This window comes from Tripterygium wilfordii, chromosome 9 (assembly GCF_013401445.1).
Source record: "Tripterygium wilfordii isolate XIE 37 chromosome 9, ASM1340144v1, whole genome shotgun sequence".
NCBI classification, from domain to species: Eukaryota; Viridiplantae; Streptophyta; class Magnoliopsida; order Celastrales; family Celastraceae; genus Tripterygium; species Tripterygium wilfordii.
This window is the reverse complement of record NC_052240.1, coordinates 11,683,295-11,708,893: the sequence shown is the minus strand read 5'-3', so window position 1 is coordinate 11,708,893 and position 25,599 is coordinate 11,683,295. Positions and strand designations below refer to the sequence as shown.

Sequence of the window (25,599 nt, the reverse complement as noted above, 5' to 3'; positions counted from 1 at the left end):
GAAACTCTTAAAATACGATCCTCAAAAGTCCCCCAAATCAATGTGACATTAAAATAGTCATTGATTAAAAACACATATGTAAGGCCCACTTTACATCCAACACTCTATATTAAATGGGTGTCTTTTGGGATCACATTTTAGGGGTCTCAAACATTATCTTTATTTTAATGGTGAATTTGTGATGGATTTGAAAGGAATTTCAGAAATTTAAGGGTTTTTGTAATAGTGCTTGCGTATATGGAGGAGCGTACGAGATCTGGCGATCTTCTGGGGATTGTGGTTAAGAATAGGAACTCCTCCAATTGTTTGATCGTGAGAAAGAAAGGTAATGATGGAGTGGGTGTTGAGTAAGAAGGCACCCTCATTTATTTCGTTAACAACTACTACTTTCATGGTTTAAAACTGTTCGACTCTTTCCATGAACAAACTTTTCATGTTTTTGTTCATTTCAACATTCAGGTGTTGAGTAACTCGGATAAATGGTTGCTTTAAAGGAGGACTTCTTCGAATTGACGGTAGACTAAAGAAAGAGGGACTATACAAGGTAAAATTTGGTGAGAGGGGAAGCTCATGAGAGAGAGATGGTTCCTCGTACAGGGAATTCCATTCACATTTCTTGATCGCCTTTTGATTTCGGTGTTTTGAGTTTTTTAAGGGTTTTGATTTGGGGGTTTGATTTTTTTAAAGTTTTTTTTTTTTTTATGGTGAAGAAGATAAATGAAGTGTCATACAATGTATATATATTTTTTAAAATTGTTATTTTTCACTTGACATTTGTCAGGTTACACAAGCAAAATGCAGTTGTTTTTAAAAATCAATGTGACATCTCAGCAAATTGATTGCCCTAAATCTTAGTACTACTCAAAAAAACCACCAAAACCGAAATCGACCATAATCGAATCAATTGATTATTTTTATAATATAAAATTACACATCTCTTCACTTAAAACCGAAACAAACCCAAAAAAATTGACAAAACTTATCATTTGGTCAGTTATATTTATGTCACAAAATTGAAGAAAAAAAATCGATCAAATCAACCGCGAACACCCCTAGTAAATCCTCAAAATTTGCTCGATCGAGCGATCGACGCTGATATAAAAAATTTTGGTTACACACTTGAAACGTTTGATCAAAATGAAATATTGAACAACAAGTTGAATTAACCCACGGAAACAACTTACCTATAAAAAAAATAAAAATAAAAAAAAGAAAAACACTTCTAACTGATCAAATATTTTGTCTATCCATTTTCCACTAAGAGGATCATGAAACGTCTCTCCTCTACTACTATCAATTACAAGATTTAGTGCACGTTTGAAGTATCAACCAAGAGCAATCAACCATAATTTATACTTTTCTTCACTATTTTAATTTGTATTGAATTGATGTATTTATTTGACACCGACTTTATTGTTAACATATCTCTACGTTATTTCCTACACATTCTTTCTTCTAGATAATCTATTCATCATCCATGATTTTTATAGAATTTATTTGCCAAAACATATCCAAACCAAAAGCTTTCAATTGTCAAAGGCATATATAGTAGCTAATTTTTGCAAAGGAGGAGAGAAAAGGAAAAGAAAAAAGAAAAGAAAACATAGAGAACAAAAAAAAAATACTGGAAAGGTTTTCCCTCAAATAAAGTCTCAGGTCCTCCAAGTTCATGTCAAATCAAGTTGAAGTTCATCCAATTCTTCAAGTTGGCAAGAAAATCCGTCGCATATGTTCATTGTTGGCAAAACTCTAAATTACAAATGAATTGTACGACAACAAATCTAATAAATTCATACTGTCATGATTTTAGAATAATCAATAATACATTTTTCAAAATGTTGAGAGATTCCTAGCGATCAAACCAAAAGTTCATCAGTTGCTATGGCTTGGGGATAACCCAAATGGGAGGTGGTCTTGTATACTTAAAATGTCTCATATCAAGTGATTCGACAGTGCACTCCTTCAAATCAAACACGCCCATGTCATTACCTGAACAACAAAAAGTTTGGTGCATGAAAATAACGTTATCTGTGAAGTATATTTTGTTTTCCTTGTACCCAAACAATCGCGGATTTGAGACGGAGAAGGATTGATTCAGTCCCACAAACAATGACTCCCCATTTAGACTCTCTACTAATTCTATCCAGCTTGGCTCTGACTTGCTTCTTGTGTCCAACTTGTATACTTCAAAATACTGAGTTACAAATACTCTCTTATGAGATGCATGTCGAAAATTATTGTCGTAATCGTAGGTATCGATTACGTCTTCATAACGACTGTGTTTGCTTGGTATTTCTATGCGTTTTTCTGTAGATTTATTGGTAGCCCGACGTAGATGCACCTCGACACATTCTAGCTCATCATCGATAAGGTCTTCATAATAATTACATGTGGAGATTTGAAAGACGAGCAACAATTCTCCTTCTCCTGACTCAACTAAATACATTTGACTTGAATGAGGACTTGGCTCGGGTCCTAAACAATATTCAATCATTGTCGGTTCTAGAGCTGCCAGATCGCAAATATAAATCACTCTAGTACGTGCTATCACATAGAATTTCCCTTTAAAATATATTGCGTCCACATAAAAAGAATATGGCTTACCAGTCAGATCTGGTCCATTAATTGGTCTCCAAGTTGTATCACCAACTTTGCAGTAAGCAAACTCTCTAAAACCCTCGTGTATAACCATGACAAAGCAGCAATTTGAGTTGGTAGGAGTAGTTGATAAGAAGGCTTTGCTTATTTGCCACTTACACATGAATCGATCCCTCGGGCAAGGCATCTCCAAGGTCATCACTGAAAGAAGATCTATACGTTTTCTAGAGAAAGGATTCAACAAGCACATGTCCATATCTATTTATTGATGAGAGGTTGAGTTGCCAGTCGGGGTCCTCTCTATTTTGGTATTCCTACATACACAATACGTATCTATTTATTGGTGTACGAGACATGTGGTCCATTTTTCCTGCATATTCTTGGTCTGTTTAGGATTGTGATTTGGTCGCCTCTGCCTCTCTATGTTATGTATGCATGCAATCTTTGAGATATTAATGAAGCTTATTTTTAAAAACAGAGAGGCTGCAGAAGAAGAAGAAGAAAAAAGGACAAAAATATGATGGAAGTTGGCATTTCTGTAAAAGAAAACTCTCCACTTGATTTGTATTTGCAATGTCAAACAGCGATCAACATATAAACCCGTAAAGCATGGTTTGCAGCACAATACTAATCACTTACACCTAGTTTAACATATTCAAATATTCAGAGAAAATTCCTAACAATCAAACCAAAAGTTCATATACCATGGCTTATGGCCAGGGGATAACCCAAATAGGAGGTGGTCTTGTAGACTTCAAATGTCTTGATTCCACAGTGCACTCCTCTAAATCAAACACGCCCATGTCAACAACAAAAACTTTGGTAGATCGTCATCTGTGAAGTATACTTGGTTTTCCTTATACCCAAACAATCACGGAGGAAGCATTAACAAATATAAATTTGTCCCTTTCATGAAGGCTAAAATCATTTATAAATTTCAAAACTAATCACTCCTTTCTCTGTCTATAATATATGAGGAAGCGTTAACAAATATACATAGGAATAAATTCAAATTGCAGCTTTAAGGAGAAAAGCAAGAAGAAGAAGAAAGCATGTCCTCATGGGGCACAGCATGATCCATCCTAAAATGTCACATGAACTTACCAGGGTCAATGTTGAAGGGAATCATGGTGTCGAAGAGTTTAGCTTTTCGAAGGTTTTTGCCGGAAAACCAAGGTGGCATAAATCAGCTCGTTCCATGCATCAGGGACTCCAGGAACACACCAATGGCTGCAGTCTTGCCGCCTTGTGGAAACCTTTTTGTTCGCGATCATGGGCTTGCCATATATTGATGGGTGTCCATCTTTGCGAAAGTTGGTCAGTCTCGTCACGTTTAAGAGGACTACTGGAACCTTCATTTCCTGGAGAACCTCGTCCACTATTTTCATTTTCAAAGGGTAGGTATCAAGAAAGGTCCCATTCATGATGGGTTCAGTCTCTCCATTACAAGATCCGCCAGAGTCCCAATCTCCGCCTCTGCCATGAAAAATTGGAAACAAGTAAAGGATAAGTAGTTATTTGATGCAAGAGCTACAGCAGACTATTTGCCTCCTTTTTTCCCTTTAATTTTCATAATAAAATGGCATTGCCGCGGAAAGAATATGTCGCAGCAATTCAAAGGATCAGCAACTGTTCTGAATTTAGTTAAATTAGCATGCTTCGTGATACACGCTAATTAAGGGTAACATGAACAAGATAATCTCCCTTTTTATGTATCTAGCATGTGTAGTCGAGTAATTCAAAGAGAGAACAAATAAACAAGAAGGTTGAAGGAAAAAGTGAAGGCAAAATATACCTGAAATGTGCAGAAGAATATCCACGATAAAAAACTAATTGCTTTGCTGGATTAATGTTTTTATCGATCCAATTTCCCCAGGTCTTCAGAGCCCTTCTGTAAGCCTCAACTGCATCAAACTCTGGGTAAAGATAGTCACCTTCTTTATAGTAATTTTTCCTGTATCATTAACTGAAATTTGTTATTATTCTTTCGACTAAGTTGCAGGAATTTTAAATATAGAACAAAACTTTACCATGTGAACTGCATTGCAAGCTCAATCATTCACATGGCAACATAAGAAGTCATTTAGACAATGGGATCGAAAAGGTCAACATGAACAACCTCTTACGATTTTAATGAAGTCTGCAGATTACTTGTCAACAAAAAATTGGAAGTCTAGAAATGTTACAAAACAAAGCGATCAACTTCCTTATAACTGAAAAGGTACAGAATCTCTAATGCCTTTACTTCCCAAAGTATGTTTTGTCATTCCTTCACTCAAATGGAACACTACAAATAACACACTAGCCGGCGAATACATCAAACGCAGAGCATGAAAGCGACAAAAGTGTAACACACAAAACTGCAGACATACCCACGAGCAGTCTTCCCATGAGTCCACCAGTGCCCAGTATTGAAAATAAGAATGTCAGCTCGCTTCCATTTGTTAGATGTCTTGTCAATTCGATCTATTGAAAGGGTTGGATTGGAGTTTCCTTGTGCATTGATACGGACCCCTTCCTTCACAAGGAAATGTGACCTTACAAATTCCACTGTACAGTCGAAATCCTGCAAAGGGATTTAGGTTAGCAATGGTAAACCAATCTACCATAATTTCCCACTGTTGGATTGATCTCAATTTGATTAAAACACAATGCCACACATTAAACATGTAATTCATGACTAACTATGAGGTCAGATAATTCATTTGGCATGTAATCAGAGACACATATTATGTTGTTCACTAGCTTTTATTTTCCTCTTCCATTTTTTAAAGGTTTTTTTCCTTGGACATCCTCTCTGATGTCCTTTAGGATGTATTCTTTTTTTTCCTAATATTATGACAGCCTTATCAAAAACAAATCCCACACAATAGGCATCACGGCAGAGGAAGGTCAAGGATACAGTTTTTATAGGATTAAGGCGGGAAAAGACAATGTATACAGTCACATATATGTATAAAGGAATGTGAACATTTAGGAAAATAAGAGCTATTGTCCCATATGGCCATAAATATGTGAAAAGATAACAAAGCAGTATAATGTGAAGTTTTTCAATTACCACAAACTTGAACGTGTAATAGCCTCTTCCTTTAGTTATTTTGTGACCACGGGTCTCATACATTCTGCTCTTATTAGGCAGGCCTTCCCGAAGAAGGCACAGAATTGATTCGAACTGATTCCGGTTCATGGAGTCTCCAACTAGCATCAGCCTCTTACCTCTCAATCTCGTCAAGAAGTCTGTTGCATTAAACCTACGAGTGAAAAGTGAATGCGGAAAAGAATGGTATACCAGATAAAGAAGTAAAAGAAATTCAAGGAAAGATAAGCAAGAACTTAAGCCTCTATAACTAGTATTCACGAGCAAAATCATGACCAATTCAATGCTAAATAATTAAACAAGAGTTGAAAGAATGAGAAACACATTCAATCAAAACACAGAGAAGTAGGCTTTTATATGTAACACACATTTATTTTATCTAGTTCTAATACCTGGAACACAAATAACCCATGTCTCGAATTAAGTGGACTAAAACTTGCTCTTCCAAAGGAGGGAACCATTTTTCCACTTGTGCACTTTTTCAACTCATCATTCTTTGTTAAATGGAGTGTCCTATCACTTCAAAAGCGCGTAGAGCGTCTTCGCAATTAGCAACTTAAATTATCCATCTACAGGTCAGACTGATAGAAAAAGAAAAGGAAAAAAAAACCTCTAGATCTCCCAAAAAAGGTTGTGAGAGGGCAGCATTGCCATTCATTTTTTGAACGGAAAAAGAAAAAGTCGTTTATATATGCAATTCATGAGATGCCTATCCTTTATTTTTCTCATGTCTTCAGATTCTTTGTTCTTCTGGTCAGTTGTTTCCATGAAAATATGATGACAACATCCAGTATTGCAGACATATTACTGCTTTTTTAAATGATTATGATGCAGTCAAATTTAACCAATCAATTTTTCTGTATCCTTAATGCTTCATTCCTATGAATGTATAGCTAATTTTCTCTCCATACTGAAACTATTTAAATTCCATTGGCAACTTCAATAGCAATCTTCAATCTCATAAATGAATATCTGTATTGAAAGGTAAAAAATATACGCAACATCTACAATATCTGTGAGTCACCTTGCTTTCAAACTTGTAAAACCAAATCCATGGCTTGTTATAGCAGATTGAACCGACAAATGCACTATCTATTTGTCATTTGAGAAAACTGTATTTCATAGCGCTATTAACTAATATCACCCACGAATGGAGATGACAACAGCTCCTAGCCCATAAATATCATACTCCCTCTGAATTGGGCATGAAAATCATCACTTGCATAATCCAGATAGAACAAACATTGCCAAACACTAAAGTATAATTTCCCCATAAAGGAAACATTATCAAATCTCATATTAACACACATTGCATGCTATCAGATATTGCATAAGAGGGTACATCAGAAATTTTATATATTTGTTGCATCACATGAACAATAATAAAATACCCCCAGTTGCTCTTTAATACATTTTCCTTTTCATTTTAAAAAATTAATTGTATATCCAAGCTATCCAACCAAAGCTTTGGGAAATCCGTTGTATTAAATAAACAAAGTTTAGGGTATTATATCCTATCAATGCACTTGACACATGATACAATAGATTATCTTATTCTATTCCTGGCTTGATCCTGTCTTATTCTTTTGTGTCGTTTACATAGTCTACCAAAGAAGCCAAGGAAGGGAATCTGCCAAGAAACATAACCAATACAAGAAAAACAAACCTGGGAAGATCGCAGTCATCCGGCTTCCACCTCCATTTGAGATACTCCGAGTCACGCCTTCCATTGCTTTGGCAATCAAAAGCTTCATCGACATAAGGACAAGAACCCGCATCATAAATTGGGTACTCTTTGTCTTTCACCCAACTCCCCATGTACAAATTACAAGTTTTCAAGCTCTCCATCATCAAATCAACACCATTATCGCCCAATCCAGAGTCAGATTCATTGTTGGAATCAGCGCCTTGATCACCCAATGCAGCATCAGATTCTTCATTGGGAACAGGGTCCTCCTTATTCTCCATAGAGAGCTCACCGCTACCATTGCTTCTGCTGATCAGGGGTTGTACCGGGTCGGCCTGAGGAATTGGAGAAATTGGTTCCAAGGAGAGATGTGTTTGAGATTCCAGATCTCTGTAGAGAGAAAGGGGTGAGTCGAAACTGCGTTTGCTGAAGAGAAATAGTGCACAGAGGCAGAAGAAGAGAAATAGAGTGGCAATTACTGTGAAACGGCTCTTGAAAGGAGAAGACTTGGCCATTTGGTTGAGAGGGAGAGCATGCTCTGTGTTTGTCTTGTGTTCCTATTTCTAGCTTCTCTCTGAGACTGAAAGACAGAGACATTGCTATATTGAGGCAAATTGCATAGAAAGCCCGTATGTTTTTAGTTTTATTAATTGTGTCCCTTTAGCTTTATAAAATAATATAATTACGCCTTTTTTCCCATATTGGTGGGCTCACGTAACAATAACATGGAGAAGAGTCCGGTATGATAAAAACTTCTTCACGCTTAGTATTTTTCAAGAAGTTAACTATTTTCTTTCAAAGTTATTCAATTAAAATATCATTTGTCTCACTAATTTGTGCACTGCATATTGCAAAAAAAATATATCATTGATTTTTATTTTGAATATTCAATATTTCAATCGTGATAAATTTTATTTTTATTTCGAATAAAAAAATATCGTTAAATTTGTTATGTTAAATATCATACATTTATGATTTTTCTAAATTTTTTCAAAAATTTTGGTGCACTCGTCATAGGCAATGCTAGTTTATATTCAATATGATAATGAAGAGCCATAAAACAAACCAGAGCTTCAGGTCGATCAACGTCCTTGGAATCGGAACCCAAAGAGCAATTGCAACGATGGTATTTTGTTTATCCACAAGTGTAGTTTTAATGGGTCTTGAATGAAAAATGTGGCACAACAATAATGTCGATTTATTGATTTTATTGTGTTGGCCCGAACATAGTAACATGGAGACGAGTTGACTCTCATGTTAGTTCACTTTGTCAATATGGGACCCACTTCAACATATACCCATGCATTTTTATATAAAAATCAATATTGGACTCCATCTCTATTACACAAAAATCAAGTAGATATCATTGTATCAATATATTTTGTTGGTCCAACTACGTTAAAAAAAAAAATCTCTATACATTACCCATACTCCATAAAAAACCACCATCATGATTGCTCTAATCAAGAATTGCTCGAACTCTTCATGAGATACCCGGTTCACCAAAAGTTGGAACTTTGGGAAATCCAAATGGACATCGAGATTCTTGCAGTAAACGATAGGATTTGTGTCCGAATCGGAAGGCAATAACCGGATCGTAAGACTGTCAGAATAGGCTTCCCATGCGACCCGCCAATTTCTAGGGTTTGCAGGTGCCATTGTTCTCTGTTTTGGTTCGCTGTTAGTCACATCTCAATTTCCCAAAACGTCCTTGGGCCAAAAGAATTCGCAAGTTAATATGGGCTTTAAAACTGATGGGCCTAAACTCTTGCATAATTGGGCCTCTGGTAATTCCTTGTCCAAAATAAAACTACAAAAAAAGGTTAGAAAGGTATTTTCACTAAGTGGACGGTGTAGATCAATTATCCTTATCATAAACAGCATTGACCGTTTGATTGCTCGTGCTATTCAAAAAGACCTTACAAAACCCTAATGCATCGCAGCTACTTAAGCTCTCCTCCAGAGCCGCTAGACTCGAAACTCTCCCGTGCCGACGACTGATTGCTTCAGTTTTTCGAAGATCAACAACGACTCGTAATTCTCAATAGCTCCTTCTCTTCTCAACTATGTTTCTCGGTTTCTGCGATTCTTGTTGCCTCTCTTGCTTTTCGAATCGATGAACTGAATCTGTTTTTGTGTTCTATGATCTCTCTGCTTTGAGTATTTGCGTCTCTTGAAATGAAGAATATCGCAGTAGTGGCTATTATATCTTGATTTTTTTTCTAGAAAATGATAGGGAATCTGTTGATGTTAACGATTTTTTAAATGAATTATTGGTCAGGGAGATGGGTGAGGAAGTGAAGGGAGCAGTTGTGGTTCCAGAGTCGGTGTTGAAGAAGAGGAAAAGGGAAGAGGAGTGGGCTCTTGGTAAGAAACAAGATCAGGAAGTCCAGAAGAAGAAGCAAGCTGAGAAGCGCAAGTTGATTTTCAGCAGAGCTATGCAGTATTCGAAGGAGTATGATGAAGAGGTATACTCAGTAAACTCTAGAGCTCTGAAGTATTTTCCTTGATGGTATTTTTGTTGAGTGTCTGATGGATTTTTGTGCTCTTTTTATCAGCAAAAGCAGTTGATTCAGTTGAAGCGTGAGGCGAAATTGAAGGGAGGGTTTTATGTCAACCCAGAAGCCAAGCTGCTGTTCATTGTCAGGATTCGTGGGTATGCCATTTATTTTGAATTGTTATTGTTTTGTCCATTGTTTTTAAATGGTGTTGATGTTTGATGTGTGATAATGATTTATTATGGACAATTTTAATTTCAGTATCAATGCCATGCACCCCAAGACCAGGACAATTTTGCAGCTTCTGCGTTTGAGACAGGTAAACCTACTTGCACTTTAACTCTGGGTCGTGTGTTCTTTTTAACCTATGTGCTGATATTGGGTTGTTTATTCAAACGTTGATCTGTATCTTTGGCTCTGTTTGGTACACATTATATTTGAAAAATATAAGGTAGGTTTTAAGCTGTAAAATACTTTTAAAGCTGACAGATCTTATATTTGGGAAAAAGAGGAGGATAAATTTGTGCATTAGTGTAACTGTATGTATATGCTTGCGTATTTTTCTGTTATTGCTCCACCTGATGGAGCCTTTTCTTATGAGTGAACAAGAGGAAAGGGGGACCGTAGACCATGCTATTGACCTTGAAAATATTGTTTATTTCATCTAGGAGATAAAATATGTAAACTTCTTTATTTTTCCTTCTTTTTTTCTCTCTTTCATTTGAGATCAACAATTTTCTTAAGAGCTCCATTTGTTACTTTTACCCCTGTGAGAGATTTATTTTATTATTGGGCTGTAATTTTTATTTGGATGGAGTGCCCGCCAAGTTCAAGTCTACGCTCCAAACTACTGCTAATTTGAGGCCATGAACTAAGTTTCTTGTAAATATGCTCGAGACTTGAGAATTTTTGTTCATCATGGTGAGAGTTGATACCACTATATAGGAATTCTTAATGACGCAATGATGGATGTGGTTATTGTAGTTTCCATGTTGATACCATGTGAGATTTGAATCTTATTCGATTGTTTATTTGTTCTGTCATTTGTATACTTTACTTGATCTCATATCTTCAGTGTATTAACTTTCCAGGACTGTTGTTGACCTTTAGTGTTAGCAAGCATTTTATTTTATATGTAGGTATTTTTTTTGTAATATTAATTAGTATAGTCCAATCAAATTTGAGCTTGGCTATTAGTACATATTTGAATCAGCTCATATTTTTGTTTTGCCAAAGCTTACTTCACTTTGCTAGGTTAAAATGTAATATGATTCTGTCTTGCTAACGTGTACCTATTATCATTCTCCTTTACTACGTTCTTGAGAGGGCATAGTCTCATACATGTGCTTTTTTGTTCTTTTATTTAAATCTATTCCTTTGCTTTTCACACTTATCTTTTAAGATTTTAGTTTGGTTGGTTGTTTCTTATAAGATGTTGTGCATTAATTAGACATATATATCTTTCTCGGTTCCAGATTTTCAATGGTGTCTTTCTGAAAGTGAACAAAGCAACCATGAATATGCTGCACAGGGTTGAGCCCTACGTGACCTATGGGTATGTGATTGTTGGTAAATGTATAAAAGAGTTTATGAGGTAACACCCAAGGTCATATGGTTAGATTTTCACTTTATCGTGATATAAATGTTTTTCAGTTACCCGAACTTGAAAAGTGTCAGAGAATTGATTTACAAGAGAGGTTATGGGAAAGTAAACAAGCAGAGAATTGCTTTGACTGACAACTCGATAATTGAACAGGTAAGTGCTACAAATATGTTGAAGCCCATGACTGGTTTTGATGGAGTACATTTGTTTTGATGGCAATAATGTTGCTTGTTCTATTGGTAGGTCTTGGGCAAGTATGGTATCATCTGTATGGAAGATCTCATCCATGAAATCATGACTGTTGGGCCGCATTTCAAGGAGGCTAACAACTTCCTATGGCCCATCCAGTTGAAGGCACCTCTTGGTGGTTTGAAGAAGAAAAGAAATCACTATGTTGAAGGTGGTGATGCTGGGAACCGTGAAGATTATATCAATGAGCTTATCAGGAGGATGAACTAGATTTCTGTGGTGCCATCAGTCTCTTGAGGTCCAGAGTTTACTGTTATAATTTTTAGCCGACATTTGTTTCTTTTCTTGATCGAAGTCCAATTTCGGAGCGCATTATGATTGGCAATTTTGTTTCTTTGACTTGTGTTCTGACAATTGCTTTTTATTCAATACTTTGCTTATGCTTATATTTTGCTGTCATTATTTTTGCCTCAACTGATTGCCCTACTAATGGAGACTACCTATTATCGTTTTATGTTTTTAAATATCGATGATGAGATTTATCTGGCACCTCTATATACACCCTCATGTAAGTCTACATGATTTTTTTGACCATTTTAGTTGATGATGGTGGTGGTGGTTTGAATCAAAACCAACTTGAAGTTGGCTATAGTTTACTTCATTAATGATTTACTTCATTAATGATTTTGTAAGGATATGTTGATGTATGTGTGAATATCAAACTTACTGTTACATCTGCCCGGTAATCTTAAAATCTGTTCGAGTTATTAAATTGGAATAAATTTGAACTTCAGTTACTAATTCGGAGTCCTGAGAAATCTTTTGATGGTGAAAAGTTGCATTAATCTGGAAACTTAAATAAATGCTGAGAAGCCTCATTTTTTGTCTTTTAAACTCCTAACCCTAACAGGCCAATTGAACTTGATAGAATTTCATTTTGTTGGGATTTGATAATAATCATAACCAAATCATTCAAACACCACAATCTCTAAAAACCTTTTGAGATTTGACTTCTCCCACAGCAGCACTGGTTTCTCTCTTAAAAGGTAAATACCAAATTGAAGCAAGTGATGCAGAAGAACAGGAAACACAAAGCAAAAGGTTACAAACCATTGAATGCAATGTGGCAGCTGAGGCATTAATAAAGTCTGATATGAATTCAATTCCCTTTTAGCCAATCAGCAAACACATCCCATCAATGCATAACAACTTTTGTGCTTGTAACCACAATTTCCTGCTCTTGCTCTGACCTGCTCTGCTTCACACAGTTACCACTTAAACAGAACATTGTCTTCCAAGAATTGAAAATGAAGAAAAGAAAACAAATTAAGCAAAACACTTGATCTGAAATGTTCTTAAATTCCAAAATCATCAGTCAAAGAGAAGCAGGGTCCCTAAATCCTCAACCCATGTACATGAAAACTGAAAGAAAACAAAGAGAGAATCTATATCTTCTAGTCTGAATGAAAATTACATATGAAGAAGTATCACAAAGATGATTAATCATCTTCTTCTTCTCTACCTGTTGTGCAAGGGATTAGGACCTGAAGGGACAAGTCTCTTTTCATCCAAATTGCTGCAATTGTTCCCATAAGTACTACTAGAAAAGTGGTAGTTGCAATTGTTGGTCTCATTTGAAATACTAGTAATCTTCTCCTTGACAGCATCAGTTGGATTTGGATAGAAAAAAGCCTTCTTTGACATTGCATTACACCCAATACTTGCCAAGATCAAGAGGCAGCAGTATATCACAACAAAGATTAGAACAACTAATCTCATATTGCAACCTCCAGTACTGGCTACTTCACTTTCAAATCAAAACTAACCCAGAAGAAGAGAGACCCACAAGAGAATTTTATACTGGAAAAGTGACTAGATAGGGTGAGAGAGAAGCAAAAGGAATAGGAAAGTTATTGAGAGAGAAAATTCAAAGATGGGTTATGCAACTAGATGGAGTGAAGGACCATATTAACTATGGTGTACCTAGGATATACAGTTAAAAAGAATTTTTGATATATCAACATCATGTATTGATCAGAACCATCACCTAACCACATTAATTGCCCCCTGTTCTCAATTGCATTCAACTTTATGGGTAACAAACACATAAACAATTGCCATAATAGGGTAGATGGACAGAAACAGAAAAATAATACAACATTCTGCTTTGCTTCATAGCTGCCTCTCTCTATTGTCCACTGTCCATCCACATGCTTACAAAATGCCAATGCATCTACGACAGCTGACACTCAAATTGGCTAGAAATTAATGAGGGTTTTGACCTTACCATATAATATATAAAAAATTCTGTCTTGTGGTGTAAGTCTGCTATTGGTTTGATTGGGTGATTGATGGTGGCATTTTTCAGTTTGGCAATTGTCTTTTTTCTTTGAAATGATATGTGCAACAAAGCTAAACTATAGCCGTTAGAGTTTAGGGAATTAGGGTATGATTGCATAAAACCATGAATCGGTAGCTCAGTTGGTTATATCTTTGGGCTAAGGTTGCAACTTTGAAGTTCGACCCAACCAGTAGTATCTTTGTGGAGTTTTCTTGGTCTCGTGGGTTTTGGGCCCACTATCAGAGAGGGGTTAGGAGTCTCATTTCACCCGTATAGGTTTCGATCTAGTCTTACCTGTCATTAGCGTGGTGCAAATTGTTTTGGGGGCTTGAAGTTTACGCCCACTCAACTGTCTGAAGGGTATGTTGGGCTAAGTGTTTCATCGATTACCAAAAAAAACAAGTATGGTTGCACAAACACCCTTTTCATGTATTAAATCCATGCCTTCCTTTTATACTTATGCAAACACACTAAATATTAGGGGTCTCCTTGCATACTACCCCAAAAAATTTTCTGTGGAACCCAGAGCTAATAACTAAGGTAGGTGCAAAAAAGATGAAGAGAAAGTGAATAATTAAAACTTCAAAGATCTCTATCAATGCAATTGACCACTCAAATGAAATAGAAACACTAATTTACAACCTTAGATGTCTAGGTCTTCAAGGAGAAACAAAGAGATCACTTTCATATTCCTTTTTTGTGGACCAGGAAGTACTCTCATTGAATGTTATCCTTATGTATTTTGGAGTACTTAGTAGTTTTCACAATAGAAAAATTCCCCTCTAACATCATACCCTACCTCAGTAGATCTTCTGCAGATATAAGAATATAAGACTACTCAAAGGTCCTTATCTCAAGTGGGTAAACCCACTTACCATATGTGGGATAGGGGTATGCAAGTAGAAATATTACAATCTTATATATTGTCTCACTATTGTTTGAGTTGCTTATAAAATCACAAGGAAGAAACAACAACAATCAAGCTAGCCTACTACTATACACACTTCCTGTTAACATTCTTTGAACTCAAAGCATGACTATTTCTACAAAAAGCTCAAAGTGCATAACAAAACAAGCAAGAACCATATGGCTGTAAAGGACACAAGAAGCATGAAACATAGCCTCAAGTCGGTCCTCGAGGTAAAGCGGGGGACTCACTATGCAAAGACGGGAAAACCTCAGTTATAGTCTCCCAGGAGACCTCATCCTTCTTGCGCCTTCGGTCTATGAAGACCGGTCTCATTGGTGTTCCAACCATTTCACCTTTACATGTCAACAAGCTAACGACCTCTGACATCGGCGGCCTCAAGTTTGGGTGAGGCTGGAGGCATAAGAAAGCTATGTGAATTGCTCGCAGGACGTGTTTCTCCGAATACCCATTTTCTTTCAGTTTGGGGTCTAGCAGATCAAGAACCTTTGAGCTTTCATACAACTTCCATGCCTGGTGAAAATAATATATAGTAAAAAAGCTATGACGTTTAAGAGAAAGAAAACATAAAAGGACTGATAAATACTTGGTGAAGAAAAGAGTAGATCCTTACATATTCTGGTAGATATTGCATTTCTGATGGCAAAGAAAGATCGGTGTTTCTCCTGCAGCCAATGATTTCAAGCACAAGCACTCCGAAGCTATAAATATCAGCCTTTTCAGATAGTTCTCCTCGTAGAGCATATTCAGGGGCTGTATAACCTCTGAAAAAGAGGTAAGAAAAGTTACAAATATGGACAATCTTATGATAAATCAATCTTCTATAAGAACAAAGCTTGATAGAAGCATATGCATGTTCTGAAGTTCAAAAATGCATTAGCAGTAAAATTTCCAAACTGATCCATAATCAAATGAGGTCAAATGATCTGCTTTATCAGAACCCATACAACCTGGTTAATAGAGTGATTAACACAATAATACCCGGATACCCCCTTCTATATGAAAAATGACTAGGAGGGTGAGATAGAGGAAGCATTCTATTGAATTGGGAAATGCAAATAGTAAACTACAGTAAAAGAAGGATGAAGTTGGTGGGAAGAGGTTTAATAGTGGTGTTAAAGCAGCCACATCCAGGTAGCTGGGAATGAGGTAGAGTGGTAGACATTATGAGATCTCCGCAATGGTAGCTTCACTAGAGTTAATTCTCTTGGCTGCTGATTTCCCTTCATAAAATTCGTATCTAGAGGTTCCTTTAGATCAGAAAATCATAGTGGTATTCATAAACTTGAATATCGAGTTATGACTTACAGTGTTCCAGCTAAATTAGTGCTGAGATAAGCTTGGTCTTCAGGGAAGAATCTAGCCAACCCAAAATCTGAGATTCTTGGTTGAAATTTGTCATCAAGAAGAATGTTGCTCGCTTTTATATCTCTGTGAATTATTCTCAGGTGTGATTCCTCATGTAGATACTGAAGACCTCGAGCAATACCTAAGATTATTTGGAAACGTGTTGTCCAATCCAAGAATTGATCAATTTTTCCTGCATCAAAGGATATCAAAACTAATTAGTATTCTTAAGCCAAGGCTTTAAGATTAATTGAATGAGCATTTACCGACTTTTCCAAGCTGACTTAAAATAGATGTTGTGCACATATCTAAGAACCCATGTTGATGTAGTATTGCACTATTGCAGTAGAAAATGACCAAGTAGATTAACGTCAAAAATGACAGTCATCGTTTAGTTGAAGGGCAATAGCCTTACCTGGTAAGCTTCAATAATCTATCAACAAACAATAACAATTGAGGAGAAAGGATTTTATTTCCAGCCAAAGCACGAATTAAATATATTCCAAGAAAAAAGGTGATTCTTGAGTCTAGAACAATTATGGACTGCAGAAAAAAGTTTAAATTAAAAGGCAGATGAAGTCTATAAACAAGTGATACCGTATACTATGAGGTCCAAGCTCCTATTTTTCATGTACTCGTACACAATTAGTCGTTGAGAACCATGCGAGCAACAACCAATAAGGCGAACCAGGTTTCTGTGCTGTATGCTCGTAATCATCCTCACCTCTGAAAGAAATTCTAAATCTCCTTGTTGAGATTTATCAACAGACAATTTCTTGACAGCAATCAGTGTTCCATCTTCTAATTTTCCCTGTCGAGAGGCATTTAAAATCTAAGTTAAGTGAATACACTGTGCAGGACTCGCATATGTATCTGAGTTGCTCGCAAGCGCCAAAGAAGAAAACTACAGGTTTGTTTTATCAGAAATTTCCTAGAGAATTTAACAAAACTAAATCTATAAACTGCCACGCAGAAGCTCATAAAAATAGATATTATGTTGGATAATTAGCTTTAATGGAATAGGGTTTCATAGCTTAAAGTTTTAAACATCAATACCCGATAGACCGGCCCGAATCCTCCACTTCCAAGAAGGTTACTGGGATGAAAATTCTTAGTTGCCTTTTTCAGTTTCCGAAAGTCTAAAACAGTTACAGACCGGAGGCTCCCACTAAAAACATCAGTGGATTCTGCAATTTCACACAAAACATAAATTCGTGAGCTGCTATGTCAGATTACTCATCAAGTCTATTAAAACATATTAACACAAATAACTAATCAAGTCTGTTACCTTTCCCTTTCTCTTTTTTAGATCGTGATAACAATTTCATCACGTCTGCTGGTTTGACAAACTTCAAGAACACTATAATAAGAACCAATAATATCACGAGAATAACCAGCCCTCCAAGGAAGAAATATAGACCAGAAGAATATGGTGAAGGTGAGCTTCGCATCTGTAAATTAGTGGGTGCTGGAGAAGTAACTGCAAGCATTCAATATAGAGTTGCTTTATCAATTATTATAACCATAATCAAAGCAAGATGTAAAAAAGAGGGGAAAACAAAAGGCGAGTTGGCGAGAATAAGAATAAGATTACAATGTAAAGTATGATTTGATTTATAATGAGCCAACTTCAGGAGTATAAGAAGTAGTAGAATACGTGGGGCATCATTTCAAGAGTAATTTGTATGTAAATGCTAGAAGAGAAATCGTGTCATTCATCTTTTTTCATGTGGTTTTGAAACTCGTACTAAGAGAGGATCAAAAACAAATCATATATGATTTGTCAGCACTCAGCAGCTTCTACCTGCTAAATTGACATGTTCGCAGCAGCAGCGCATCTATCATCTGGGTGATAGGTATATCCAGCTATATTTGCGAAAAGGAAAAGAATATTATAAATTAACATTATTATCCCCCTCTCTACCAAATTAAAATTTATAGGTTGAATAACTACTAAGTATATAAAGCTATTATGATCTGAAAGTCTAAATCCCTCAGGTCCGGGCCGGAATACAGGCCTGCAGATTAGGGTGCATGCCAGGTATTGATATTGTTTTAGGTTCTTAAGTAGCCAAACAGTGTGGTTTTGAAATTTTAGAGCTCTTGCTTTCCCCCCAAAGAGGGCATCCTCATTAAGGTGTACTATAAGTTTCATTATTATGCCTTCTTTTTCTTCATTTTAAGCTTTTGGAGTAGATAATCCATGGACACATACATAATAGAACTAAGCTACTAACTGCTGCCTCACACAGAAAACTCAGAGACAAGGACCACAAAATTCAGAGGGAAAAAAACACAGCACGAAAATTTGGGTGTCAAAGACGACCCCAATCACCATTATTTGAGAGTTTTCTTTTTCCATTCATCAAGATGTCTAGCACAAAGATCATCTAATAAGTCAATTTAAATAAACCAAGGCTTAAGCTCAAACCAACCACAAGGCCTGTGATTCATGAACTATGACAATCATCTGTAGAGAAGTTGTGGACATCTATTCTCTTCGTCTACTTTGGATTCATAGATTTTTCTAATCAGATGATACATTAAGCAGATGTTGAACAGAAACTTCATGTTAGAGGAATTCAGATTATATTTACATGTTAGCATGAGAGATTTCATTTGAGCATCCTTCCAACTAAGTGGATTTTATACAAAGTTTCCATTTTTCCCCATAAAGACCTCATCATCTAACCTTCTATTAGATTATTGACCGTCCAATAGGCTGGAAAACGTCGATAGTGATGGAACCATACAATTAATACATAGATACTCATATTGAACACAGCAGTTTAAACATCAATACAGAAACCGAAAAACCTAATTCATAAATCAAACACAAAGGATTGCCAAGAGCAAGCAACAAGCCAAGTATGTGAAACACTGACCATCAAATCATATTAAACTAGGCACAGAAATGAAATGAAAAAAAAAAACTTAGCAAACAATAAAGGGTGGATTGACTGCTGTTTGTTTTACCAAATTGACTTTTCAACTTTTTAACACTAATCACACACTATCTGCTTCAAGAAAACAGAAAAGATTACACATTTCAGAACAAAATTCAAGAGAAACTTATCCCCACGTTTGGAAAACAGAGTAATGTGAAAACCCCAGCTCTTCCAGTTTCCAGAGGAAATAAAAATCTTACCTTGTAGTAGCAACCGAGCCATTTCTAGCAGCACAAGCTTCTGGGTCTCTCTTGATAATGGCGAACATAGGATTGTTTGTGTGTGTATGTGTTGAGAGAGAAGGAATGAAAGATGTGAACTGTAAACACATAGTTGAACCCGCTGGAATGGAATGTCGGAGAATACAACATATGGGTTCATCGATGGAGACAAATAGTTCATTTACAATTATTCCACTAAACGGCAATCAAATAAAGCAACAGATGCTCTTTTTTTCCCCCTTCTTTCATTAAAAAAGAGTCCAAAATTCCCAACACAATTGTCCTTGTGACACCACCTAAGTTCTTGCCTTATTATAATGTCCAAAAGCATAAAAATAAAACAAAGAATTGCAAGCTTGCACCCCATAAACATTGTTAATTAAGGTTATGCTGCATAATATTCCATATGAAAACTGTACAAATGGATTTCATAATTTACAAGTGTTAATTTTAAATACTTCCAACGAAGATAGCAGTTCGAGCTTTTGTTGGTCCATATTTGGAGGATTAAAGGAATTGTCACTGGACCCATTTAGGGAATGTTGTCTCCCTGATTTTTTTTCCTTGTTATTATAGTATCTTTTATTAACTTCATCTGCGCTTACAATCGGTTCCTAGCCCTAGATAAAAATAGAAGGGTTGCAATAGATCGATAATCCGTATAAAATTTTGATGAATATGAATCAAAATAAAAAAATTAGTTTGGAAATTCCCCGCGCACGATGCATTGCATCAAAACCTGGTTGCAATGATAAATGAGCATACTCCCTTGTCCTTAGTATGCAAAGGACGGATTCCGACAACTAAGTTAAACTCTCCACATTAACATTTGAACTTGCTTAGGTCGTGAAGAAGAGAGACAATTCAAACAGATCAATTAAAAGTTTTTTTTTTTGAAATACCGTTAAGAAATATATTTCTCATTGGAATCGAGCATTGATTTTTAATTTAGAAACCTTGATGATGGTTTCTAATTGAATTAGTTTTAAGTTTTTTCAATTTTATTAGATACCATGTGGATCAAGCCCTAAATTCTGTTGCTTTATATATATACTCCAGACAACTGTGATTCCGAATTTCGTCATCAAGAAATGAAATGGAGATAGTATCTTTCATTTGCCGTCCTATTTAATCAGATGAAAAACAATGTATGCCAACACCAAAACAAAGGGGAAGAAAACAATCACTAAAACAAATCTGAAAAATATGACATCCATCCACCAGCTGTGACCACAGCAGCTACATTAGCAGCAACTGATTCAGCAACAAAAGCACTCCACGTCTAATGGGGAGAAGAGATGCCATAAGAAGCATTTATCAGCAAAAACGATCTATGAATAAAATCCATCCATGTCCAGGCATTCTTACATAAAGGTTAAGATAGCAAAAATTGCTACCTGAAAGACTGTTTTTCCTTTTTCTCCCCAATTTTAGTATTAAAAGGTGTCACCAAAACCCACAAATTTCTAGACATCAATCTTACTTTTTACAAGACAGAATAAAGATTCACAATAGAAGATCACAGACACAGGGCTTGTAGCAAAGGCACAGAGCTCTGCTGGTGGGCTCTCTTCCTATGCTCTACTGAGGTAGTAAGGTTTCCTTTGGGATAAACATGAACTGATTCAGTATCCCACAGTAACATAAGAAATTGACATGATATAACATGGCCATCAGTAAATGCAGAATTCAACTTTAACTAGATTAAAACAATCAGCTTAGTCATATCAATTAACTAGAAACATTTCAAACTAGAAATAGAAGAGTTGAAACCGAGAAACACAAACCAAAAATGTCTACTAGGCGGATTGAGATTTTAATTTCATCCGGCGTTTGAGGGCAGGGGAGATGATATTTTTCATTGCCTTCCGGCCTCTCTTCAGTGATTTCACCCTCCTTTTGGCTGCAGGAGGCATCTCCCTGATGGGACCTGGAGGTACACCTTGCTTAAGAGCACTTCCTCTAGGGGTAAGTGTGGGTGGTATTCTCATACTTTGCGGGGGCAAAGGACTATTGGGCTTCCATACCAAATTGTTTTTCATTGAGAACCTTACCTTCTTCGCCCTACTCTCCACAGTGTTTGCAGTTGCACCACTTTCAGCGTTCACCTGGCTACTCGAGGCTGGATTTTTCTTCCCATCCATGCTCTTTGTTCTCTTCCTCTTCTTAGGGACAGTACCGTTCACCGAAAGCTTCTGTAAATCACAAGCACTCGCAACACCATCATTACCCAGTCCCTCTTCTGTGGCTACCTTCTCAAACTGCATCTGTAGATTTGACATCAAAGTGTCATTCAACTGTATCAAATTTCCATCACTCCAGTTCTCACCCTCCACAACTCCCATCCTCTCATCCTCCTTATGGACCTTATCCATTGCAACACCATCAGTACTTGGATTGTTTTTCTTATTTTTAGCCTTCTTGGATTTCTTACACTTCTTCAAACTCTTCCTAATGGACCCATTGGCAACGTTCTCTCCAGAGTCTACTGCAACAACATTAGAGTCATCCATCTCCACAACTCCCATACTCTCATTCTCCTTATCCATTGCAACACCATCAGTACTTGGACTGTTTTTCTTATTTTTAGCCTTCTTGGATTTCTTACACTTCTTCAAACCCTTCATAATGGACCCATTGGCAACTTTCTCTCCAGAGTCTGCTGCAACAACATTAGAGTCATCCATCACCAAATCATTCACAAAAGGTACCAATTTTGGCACCTCTTCTTCGTCAGCATCATCAACCACAGGAAATGATATTTGAATGTTTGAAGAAATCATATCCTTCTCTAACTTCAAAAACTCCTCATGCAAACCAAACAGAACTTTCCTATTCCCCTGAATACATTCAGTTGAGGAACCCAATGCATAAAACTTGGAGGAAAATCCAATGGTCAAGGCGATTGTTCCTAAGACAACCATGTCATCGCTATCACCGGATTCCATATCACCATCTGATTTCTTGACCTCCAACAGTCTCTTCCCCATTTTCAGCATAACATCAAACACATTGCCCTTAATTTTGACCAGCAACAACTTATCAGGCGACTTCTCCATACACGAAAGGAATGGACCCAACACCAACTCAATCACCTCCTTCTTCACCGGCAAAAACGTCCTCATTTCCTCCAGAAAAACTGATGCAATATGATACTTCACACCGTTCCCTTGCAACTTATCATCTTCCAAGAAACCCTGCTCTTCCAGCACACCCATACAGCGACGGCAAAGCTCCAAATCCCACGAATTCTTCCTCAAAAGAGCGAAGAAATGGTACAAGAACCTCCGAATCAGGAGATAAAACTTGTCCAGCCTAAGATGATCAATACCTGGCCACTCCCTGCGCATGGTGAGCAAGAAGACAGAGAAGTAGTGAAGAGAGAGAGAGAGATGGAGCTCAGGCAGGAGAGAAGAGAGACGTTCGATGAGGTCAGCCTGGACGGGAGCCTTGTCGGCGTGCCAGACGCAGTAGAAGAGTCCCTTCCACAGCTTCTTCATGTCGGCGTCGGGGATCTCGTGCTGCGAAGGAAGCCATTTAGTGATAAGGAGGCGTAGGGAGCGGTCACGGATGGTTTTTTCGCAGGAAGCGAGTTTCTTGATCAGTAACGGACCGAATTGGGCTCCGTCCATCCTTTTCCGCCGCTTCTGTGTGTGAGAGAAGAGCTTGTTAGGGTTTCCAATTTTTGAAGACGAAATAAGCTTCCTTATCTTTCTTTAATTGCATTTTAGACCCTAAAGTTTTGTTTAATCTTATTTTTATGCCTCAAAATGTTTGACCCTAAAAACATAATCACGAATTTGTTTCAAAATCTACTATATTACCTTATGAACATCAAAATATTCAAAAATAAATTTTAATTCACGATTTAAAATAATTTTGGAGGAGAATTATAATAAAAAATTAGAATCCTCCTATCCCCATAAATGTCGTGTAAGACCAAGAAAAAAAACATATTTAATCCAAATTGCATTTAGTTTAACACCTATATGACATACGTAGCAAGTCGAATAATACATAAATTAAGTGTTATAAATCGAATACTCGTACAAGCACCATATAAACTCAATTCACACAATTTGAAGATGTACCATCTTCTTTAAACTTAAGGTAGACATGGTTTTATTTTTAAAAGATCATATTTGTTGAGAGGGTTTGAATCTTTATTTATAAATCATATTGATGGTTTACACCTAACCGATATAGGATATAAGTCAGTTTTAACACTCCATGCATTTATGAACTCGGTTATGTGAAATCCAATAAATGAACCGATAAATGTATTTTTAAGATTTTTTTTAAGGATCAAACATATGTTATGATACCATGTTATGAATGGAATATTCGTGAGAACATACATAAATTCAACCCAAACAATTGAGAAACTATTGTGCCTTTGGGCCTAATACCCATTACCCACACACACGGATGGTCAAGATGGACTACTACAGCCCGGAAAAGAGTTCGGTTGGTCTGATACCTCAAACGGTGGCCGAACAGCGGACGACTTCCATGGTTGGGCAATACTGAATGAAAACGTTTGGAGTTTGATATTCCCAAAATACCCCCACTAATGGGAGAAGGCCACGTAGCAGAATAAGTTCCGGTGAGGACAATACGGGTGACGTACCGAAGGGTACACTTCGGTACTCGACCGAAGTGTATACTTCTGCACTATCAGACCGAAGACCACACTTCGATAACCGTACTACAGAAGCATGTACGCACGAAGTCCAACTGATGGAGAGTCCTCATAGGACGCCAATTCTAGACAGAGTCTTACTCCCCTTTGGAAAGGTATACGGATGGAATTTACCATCCGAGAAACCCTCTGGAAAACCAATGAGAGAGAGTCTGACTCCTACTACAACTCAAACACTTCAAACTCATATAAAAGGGGAACCTCTGCCCTCAGGTAAGCTATCTAACTCCTGCACTCTAAAATACTTACTGAGCAAGAGGCAACGCTCGAAGCAACGAGCCATCCTCCCAAGTTTAGTACCGTACTGACTTGAGCGTCGGAGAGGTCCCCCCGAGTACACCCTCGGGGCCCTACCGAAGCTTACGTTCGCTCCTTGTGCAGGAAGGAAGGAAGAGATCACGTACCAGCAAAGGAGAAATTAGTTATTTCAGCTCAGTCTGACTTGGCTGATTTGTCTGATAGGGTAGACCTGTTTTAGACATCATCAGTTTGGCGCCGTCTGTGGGAAGGAAGTACACTTCCCTAAAGAAACTCACAATGGTCAGATTGAGAAAGAATGTCGCTTCTACTTCAGAAACAAGCCGTCGAGTTAATGACCCTAATGCTCCCGACCGGGGGCAGGGTGAACACCCCCATCATGAGGAGGTAGAACACCAGGGGGATGTTGCTGACCGAACCAACCAGCATAACCAGGACGCTGGACCGTCCCAAGTACCTTGCACTCAGGAACAATTCCAACAACTTTCCCAGCAGGTGCAAATGTTGACTGAACTAATCATGAACCAACAGACACAAGTGAACCAAGAAATCCCGCACAATGAGGAGGTGCGAAGTTCACACTCAGGTAGGTCTAGAGAACCAAGCCGAAGGGTGAATCCCGATGGTACCATTGGAGAAAGTACTAAAAGGGGAACTACCTACAATGAAGATGTCGGTCGACACCTAGATGAGATGAACAAGAAGATTGCAGCACTACAAGGAGTGTCCCCAATGGAGGGAGTGTGGGACAGTACGTTGACCCCTTTAGCTCCTGAAATACTTGAAGCTGAAATGCCGCGTCACCTTATTGTTCCAAAGCTGGAGAAGTATGAAGGGTTAACTGACCCCTGTGATCATATCCAGGGTTTCAAATCAATGATGGAGTGTCGGGGGGCAAATGCCCTGATAATGTGTAAGATATTCCCATCAACCCTTTTTGGACCAGCAAGAACTTGGTTCAATCGATTACCGAGACACAGTGTGACTAGTTTTGGAGACTTGTCCGAGAAACTTGCGCTTCACTTCTCCGCCGCACGAAGGACGGCAAAGACTAGTTTGGATTTGATGAATCTTGACCATGAGCATGGAGAATCACTTCGATCATTTCTTGCAAGGTTCAATAGAGCATGCTTGGAAATCCCACATGTCCAGGTAGAAGTAGCTATTTCGGCCCTGGTAAGG

The 25,599-nt window shown here is 37.4% G+C and overlaps 5 protein-coding genes across 7 annotated transcripts; 1 reads left to right on the top strand and 4 right to left on the bottom strand.

Annotated features, from left to right (window-relative positions):
- Nucleotides 1–1,879: 1,879 nt before the first annotated feature.
- LOC120006036 lies at nucleotides 1,880–2,854 on the bottom strand. The gene has a single exon (XM_038855914.1). The coding sequence runs from the start codon at nucleotides 2,852–2,854 to the stop codon at nucleotides 1,880–1,882; it is 975 nt and encodes a 324-aa protein (XP_038711842.1).
- A 651-nt stretch (nucleotides 2,855–3,505) lies between these two features.
- Nucleotides 3,506–7,972, bottom strand: LOC120005549 (protein trichome birefringence-like 5). 2 transcript variants are annotated; one of them, XM_038855239.1, is made up of 5 exons: nucleotides 7,362–7,972; nucleotides 5,657–5,849; nucleotides 4,971–5,164; nucleotides 4,394–4,552; nucleotides 3,506–4,074 (listed from the first exon to the last, which is right to left on the bottom strand). In XM_038855239.1, the coding sequence occupies exons 1-5, from the start codon at nucleotides 7,895–7,897 to the stop codon at nucleotides 3,741–3,743; spliced, it is 1,416 nt and encodes a 471-aa protein (XP_038711167.1). In that variant the 5' UTR covers nucleotides 7,898–7,972; the 3' UTR covers nucleotides 3,506–3,740. The 2 variants fall into 2 exon arrangements, with proteins under 2 accessions (XP_038711167.1, XP_038711168.1); XM_038855240.1 differs by having other exon boundaries at nucleotides 3,898–4,078.
- A 1,301-nt stretch (nucleotides 7,973–9,273) lies between these two features.
- LOC120004811 (60S ribosomal protein L7-2) lies at nucleotides 9,274–12,131 on the top strand. The gene is made up of 7 exons (XM_038854119.1): nucleotides 9,274–9,416; nucleotides 9,664–9,850; nucleotides 9,941–10,038; nucleotides 10,142–10,199; nucleotides 11,356–11,435; nucleotides 11,534–11,636; nucleotides 11,727–12,131. The coding sequence occupies exons 2-7, from the start codon at nucleotides 9,668–9,670 to the stop codon at nucleotides 11,940–11,942; spliced, it is 738 nt and encodes a 245-aa protein (XP_038710047.1). The 5' UTR covers nucleotides 9,274–9,416; nucleotides 9,664–9,667; the 3' UTR covers nucleotides 11,943–12,131.
- A 2,758-nt stretch (nucleotides 12,132–14,889) lies between these two features.
- Nucleotides 14,890–19,779, bottom strand: LOC120006506 (cold-responsive protein kinase 1-like). 2 transcript variants are annotated; one of them, XM_038856561.1, is made up of 7 exons: nucleotides 19,437–19,779; nucleotides 17,577–17,768; nucleotides 17,345–17,475; nucleotides 16,886–17,099; nucleotides 16,250–16,481; nucleotides 15,555–15,705; nucleotides 14,890–15,454 (listed from the first exon to the last, which is right to left on the bottom strand). In XM_038856561.1, exons 1-7 carry the CDS (start codon nucleotides 19,636–19,638, stop codon nucleotides 15,137–15,139), a joined length of 1,440 nt encoding a protein of 479 aa, XP_038712489.1. In that variant the 5' UTR covers nucleotides 19,639–19,779; the 3' UTR covers nucleotides 14,890–15,136. The 2 variants fall into 2 exon arrangements, with proteins under 2 accessions (XP_038712489.1, XP_038712490.1); XM_038856562.1 differs by lacking the exon at nucleotides 19,437–19,779 and having other exon boundaries at nucleotides 17,577–17,778.
- Nucleotides 19,780–21,101: 1,322 nt separating this feature from the next.
- Nucleotides 21,102–23,131, bottom strand: LOC120006121 (ribosomal RNA processing protein 1 homolog). The gene has a single exon (XM_038856023.1). It carries the CDS (start codon nucleotides 23,087–23,089, stop codon nucleotides 21,257–21,259), a length of 1,833 nt encoding a protein of 610 aa, XP_038711951.1. The 5' UTR covers nucleotides 23,090–23,131; the 3' UTR covers nucleotides 21,102–21,256.
- Nucleotides 23,132–25,599: the final 2,468 nt, after the last annotated feature.

What these genes read in the sequence shown, in the direction of transcription:
- LOC120006036 (XM_038855914.1), bottom strand. Translation starts at nt 2,854, where the DNA reads ATGGACATGTGCTTGTTGAATCCTTTCTCTAGAAAACGTATAGATCTT.
- LOC120005549 (XM_038855239.1), bottom strand. Translation starts at nt 7,897, where the DNA reads ATGGCCAAGTCTTCTCCTTTCAAGAGCCGTTTCACAGTAATTGCCACT. An exon ending in ATTACACGTTCAAGTTTGTG is followed by an intron (nt 5,165 to 5,656) that starts GTAATTGAAAAA and finishes ATCCCTTTGCAG; the next exon opens with GATTTCGACTGTACAGTGGA. An exon ending in TATTCTTCTGCACATTTCAG is followed by an intron (nt 4,075 to 4,393) that starts GTATATTTTGCC and finishes TTTTCATGGCAG; the next exon opens with AGGCGGAGATTGGGACTCTG.
- LOC120004811 (XM_038854119.1), top strand. Translation starts at nt 9,668, where the DNA reads ATGGGTGAGGAAGTGAAGGGAGCAGTTGTGGTTCCAGAGTCGGTGTTG. An exon ending in TTCATTGTCAGGATTCGTGG is followed by an intron (nt 10,039 to 10,141) that starts GTATGCCATTTA and finishes TTTTAATTTCAG; the next exon opens with TATCAATGCCATGCACCCCA. An exon ending in ACAACTCGATAATTGAACAG is followed by an intron (nt 11,637 to 11,726) that starts GTAAGTGCTACA and finishes TTCTATTGGTAG; the next exon opens with GTCTTGGGCAAGTATGGTAT.
- LOC120006506 (XM_038856561.1), bottom strand. Translation starts at nt 19,638, where the DNA reads ATGAACTATTTGTCTCCATCGATGAACCCATATGTTGTATTCTCCGAC. An exon ending in GGCTCGGTTGCTACTACAAG is followed by an intron (nt 17,769 to 19,436) that starts GTAAGATTTTTA and finishes GAATGCTTGCAG; the next exon opens with TTACTTCTCCAGCACCCACT. An exon ending in GATTCGGGCCGGTCTATCGG is followed by an intron (nt 17,100 to 17,344) that starts GTATTGATGTTT and finishes GCCTCTCGACAG; the next exon opens with GGAAAATTAGAAGATGGAAC.
- LOC120006121 (XM_038856023.1), bottom strand. Translation starts at nt 23,089, where the DNA reads ATGGACGGAGCCCAATTCGGTCCGTTACTGATCAAGAAACTCGCTTCC.